The sequence below is a fragment of the Anguilla rostrata genome, chromosome 12 (genome assembly GCF_018555375.3).
Source record: "Anguilla rostrata isolate EN2019 chromosome 12, ASM1855537v3, whole genome shotgun sequence".
Lineage (NCBI taxonomy): Eukaryota > Metazoa > Chordata > Actinopteri > Anguilliformes > Anguillidae > Anguilla > Anguilla rostrata.
Genome location: NC_057944.1, coordinates 7,190,905 through 7,194,852, shown reverse-complemented (window position 1 = coordinate 7,194,852; position 3,948 = coordinate 7,190,905). Strand labels below are relative to the sequence as shown.

Below are 3,948 nucleotides of genomic sequence, written 5' to 3'. Positions count from 1 at the left end.
GGGAATATGAATGAAGGTGTTGTCTTTTGAACTATAACGGTCAGTAACAAAATTATGCCTCCATATAGCCTAGCCTATACCAAGGTATCGCGTGCTCTTGTAGTGTAGCCTATTTGAATAACGTGTGCGCTTAACGTAGCGCGTTCAAATCCGTCAAAAATAATTGTTGCTCATTTAGACCTGACAGTTGTGCAGAAGCACATTTCAGCAAGTTAGCCAACAATTTTTAAAAAGTGCGACCAGCGGATAGTCTACAATTAACTGAGTTGACAACAATTTCGGCGGCATAAAATATAGACTCACCTTAAAGAGTGGGGCTCGGTGGATGTAGTAATATAATTCAAATGCCCAAATAAACTCGTGTGCTCAGTCCGGTCACGTAGGCTACTACTTTCGTTGTCAGAGGTGAGTGGAGAATAACCTAACTGTGTTCATCCCCTTAACAGATGAATCTTTGTTCCCAAGACTTGGTCACTCAACAGTGGACACCTGAATTTATATGGAAACAATACTGCCGAGGATGATTAGATAAACATGGCATATTAGTTTAACACAGACTACTTCTAGTTCTACACCTTATTGTTTTATACGATGTTGTTAAGTGCGTTTTAGATAACACGATTACAGGACAGCTTGCAGGGAGAGAGAGAAAAAAATATATGCATATAGGATCACAGGTGTGAAAAGTGTGAAAGCTCCCAGATTAAACCATTTTTAAACCGAAAAGAACCCTGGAACTAGATAGGGTTTCTCTGTGGAGCAAAAATGTATTTGTCGGCTGGAACACCCAGCCAATGTGCACATAGGGTTACAGTAAAATTATTATGTAGGGCCTATAGGCTAGTGCAATTTAGAAAAAACTATTAACAGCACTAATGTAGTTTATACTACAGAATATAAAGAATTAAGCCACAATGAAATTAACAAAACATAAAAAAATAAATCCGCAAAAATGATGCATTGTATACTCGCTTTATTTCCATAAAGCAGAAAAGCCTCGAATCATCAAAAATCCCATAAACTCACCCAAACATTACAAAAAGGACCTAATCTCTCTTGGTTCACGCAAAGTTCAAAGCTCTAATAAAGCTTAAATTACTTTTTTGTGCTATGTCCGTTTTAACTGCTTTTAAGTTTAACTTCAACATCGCATTAAAACGGACTGGGAAATGGCAGTTGAGACATGGCGCGTGAGGAGAATAACGTTCATGATTTGGAAGCTGCAGATGCGCAGGCCAGGGACCGGCTGATCCCCGTCCAGCTTTGCGTTAATCCACTTGGCTGCTCTCTCGCGTCCGGTTCCGGTCCAGTGACCGGTACCGACACATCCACCTCAGCATCTTCGCCGAAACCTCTGAAAAACACGTAAATCCACGCACACATACTTATGAGCACACACAGATATCGTAAACGCACACATGCATGTAAACACGCACTTTCACACAGAGAATCACTCAGAGGTTTTCGCACAGGATTGTGGAGCTCAGAGTTCAACGGGGCGTACAGAATAATTACAGGGAAGGTTGTAAACTAATTTAGGGTCATATTTCGTAAAACAGGGCACTGTCTGACTCACACAAAGGGAACTTTCTACAGCATTCATCTACTGAGTGGGAGTATAAAAAGCAAATTTGTACAGTGCTTATAAAGTCTAAATGTTTTTGCGTTCTGGGGGATACATACTATTATTTTCATGGTATTATTTTATTTTAGCATTTTTCATGTAAACAAACTGCAACATGATTAAGAGTTTTAGAATCGTGTTAATATGAGACTGAGATGAATATGCCTGCGATGTGAACTCCCTGCTTCATGAGACTTGTGTATTTGGAGCAAGACTGAGTTTGGTGGAGGATGGGCAGCTGTGGGTGACTCGAGATGACCTCCTCCCCTCTAAGGGTGACGCCACAATCACCTCCATTCATTTCAATGGGAGCCGATTTTTCGCGCCCGCAAGGCATGCTGGGATAGCTGGGCGAAACGAGGCAAGCCGGTGGAGCGACCGGAAGGACGAGCGTGATAACCAATCAGATTAAAGATCCGATGTACAACTCGTCCCCCATTCAAAAATGTTATTACGGCCACAAGCGACCAGCTGTGGGATGAGAGAGCGATGTCAGGTGATGTCGTCGGAGGAGGTGCGGCTTCACCCTAATGGCGGTTTGTTACAGAGGGGCTGGCTATGCGCTAACTGGGGCCTGCTAACAGCTCACTGACGTACCCGCTGGACTCTCAGAGAATTTAAACGTCAACCCGCCGGAAATTATTTTACACCATAAAAAAAATATATATATATATCAAAAACTTGATTATTAAGCCTCAAATCGGTCTTTCGAGTTTGCGCTAGCTCGTTCTCACGAAGTTAACAAACGTCTCATTACCGCGAGACGTTTTTTTTACGCAGTCCCTACTCGCTCCTCCTCAGACCCGCCGGGAGGCCGTCGGCGGCCCGCCCGCTCGGCCTCACCTGCGCGAGGAGCGCGGCCAGGGCGGCGAAGGCGGCGAGCAGGGCCGCGCGGCGCAGGTGCGCCACGTTGATCCGCCGCAGGAAGAGGAAGTAGGCCCAGCGCAGCTTCCTCGGCGTGTGCGGCGGGTAGCGGACGCCGTTCACCCTCTCGAACGCCAGCGGCTTCACCAGGCACCCGCGCAGGTGGCTCAGCTGATCAAACGTGTGCTTGCCGTGGTAACACCCCGTCCCGCTGTTACCTGGGGTGGGGGGGGTGGGGGGGGGTACAACCATGCTGTCATTCCCAGCGGCAGCCTGTGCTACTCTTACTGTAGTACTTCTGTATCCATGGAGACGGTGTACTCTTTAATCAGAACGCTGGCAGATTTAAATGACACTTTCATCTGTAATCACATTAACTCTCTCTAATAGAGCACACTAACACAAAGAGCCATTGTGCGCTCCAATTGGCTCCCATGTTACGCTCATTAACTAAAGTGCAGAATTAAGGTCTCTTGTTTCCCCATCTTATCCACACTGCACTAAGGCATAGGAGTTTGAATTTCCTAACACTGCTGTGGGGTAGAGTGCACACTTACCCACACTGCTGTAGGGTAGAGTGCACACATACTCACACTGCTGTAGGGTGGAGTGCACACTTACCCACACTGCTGTAGGGTAGAGTGCACACATACTCACACTGCTGTAGGGTGGAGTGCACACTTACCCACACTGCTGTAGGGTAGAGTGCACACTTACTCACACTGCTGTAGGGTAGAGTGCACACTTACCCACACTACTGTAGGGTACAGTGCACACTTACCCACACTGCTGTAGGGTAGAGTGCACACACACACTGCTGTAGGGTAGAGTGCACACTTACTCACACTGCTGTAGGGTAGAGTGCACACATACCCACACTGCTGTAGGGTAGAGTGCACACTTACCCACACTGCTGTAGGGTAGAGTGCACACTTACTCACACTGCTGTAGGGTAGAGTGCACACTTACTCACACTGCTGTAGGGTAGAGTGCACACTTACCCACACTGCTGTAGGGTAGAGTGCACACTTACCCACACTGCTGTAGGGTAGAGTGCACACTTACCCACACTGCTGTAGGGTAGAGTGCACACTTACACTGCTGTAGGGTATGAACATTTCACACTGTGTAGGGCAAGTGCACTACTCACATGCTGAGGTAGAGTGTCACTTATCACACTGCTGTAGGTAAAAATGCACACTTACCCAACACTGCGTAGGCAAGTCACACTTACACACTGCTGAGGGCAGAGTGCACATTACCAATGCTTAGGTGAGATGTCACACTACACACTGCTTAGGTAAGTGCACACTATTACAACAAGGTAGAAGTGCACACTTACCCCACTGCTTGTAATGCACATTAAATAGTATGCCTCTTACTCACACTGCTGTAGGCAAGATGCACACTTACCCACACTGCTGTAGGGTAGAGTGCACACTTACCCACACTGCTGTAGG

General features: G+C 46.6%; 1 protein-coding gene across 1 annotated transcript; it reads right to left on the bottom strand.

Moving 5' to 3' along the window:
- Positions 1–956: 956 nt before the first annotated feature.
- Positions 957–2,755, bottom strand: LOC135235791 (aldehyde dehydrogenase family 3 member A2-like). The gene is made up of 2 exons (XM_064301635.1): positions 2,468–2,755; positions 957–1,354 (listed from the first exon to the last, which is right to left on the bottom strand). The coding sequence occupies exons 1-2, from the start codon at positions 2,738–2,740 to the stop codon at positions 1,334–1,336; spliced, it is 294 nt and encodes a 97-aa protein (XP_064157705.1). The 5' UTR covers positions 2,741–2,755; the 3' UTR covers positions 957–1,333.
- Positions 2,756–3,948: the final 1,193 nt, after the last annotated feature.

Coding starts and splice junctions, on each gene's coding strand:
- LOC135235791 (XM_064301635.1), bottom strand. CDS start 2,740: ATGGTTGTACCCCCCCCCACCCCCCCCACCCCAGGTAACAGCGGGACG. Junction 1,355..2,467: donor TGGCCGCGCTCCTCGCGCAG/GTGAGGCCGAGC, acceptor CGTGTTTTTCAG/AGGTTTCGGCGAAGATGCTG.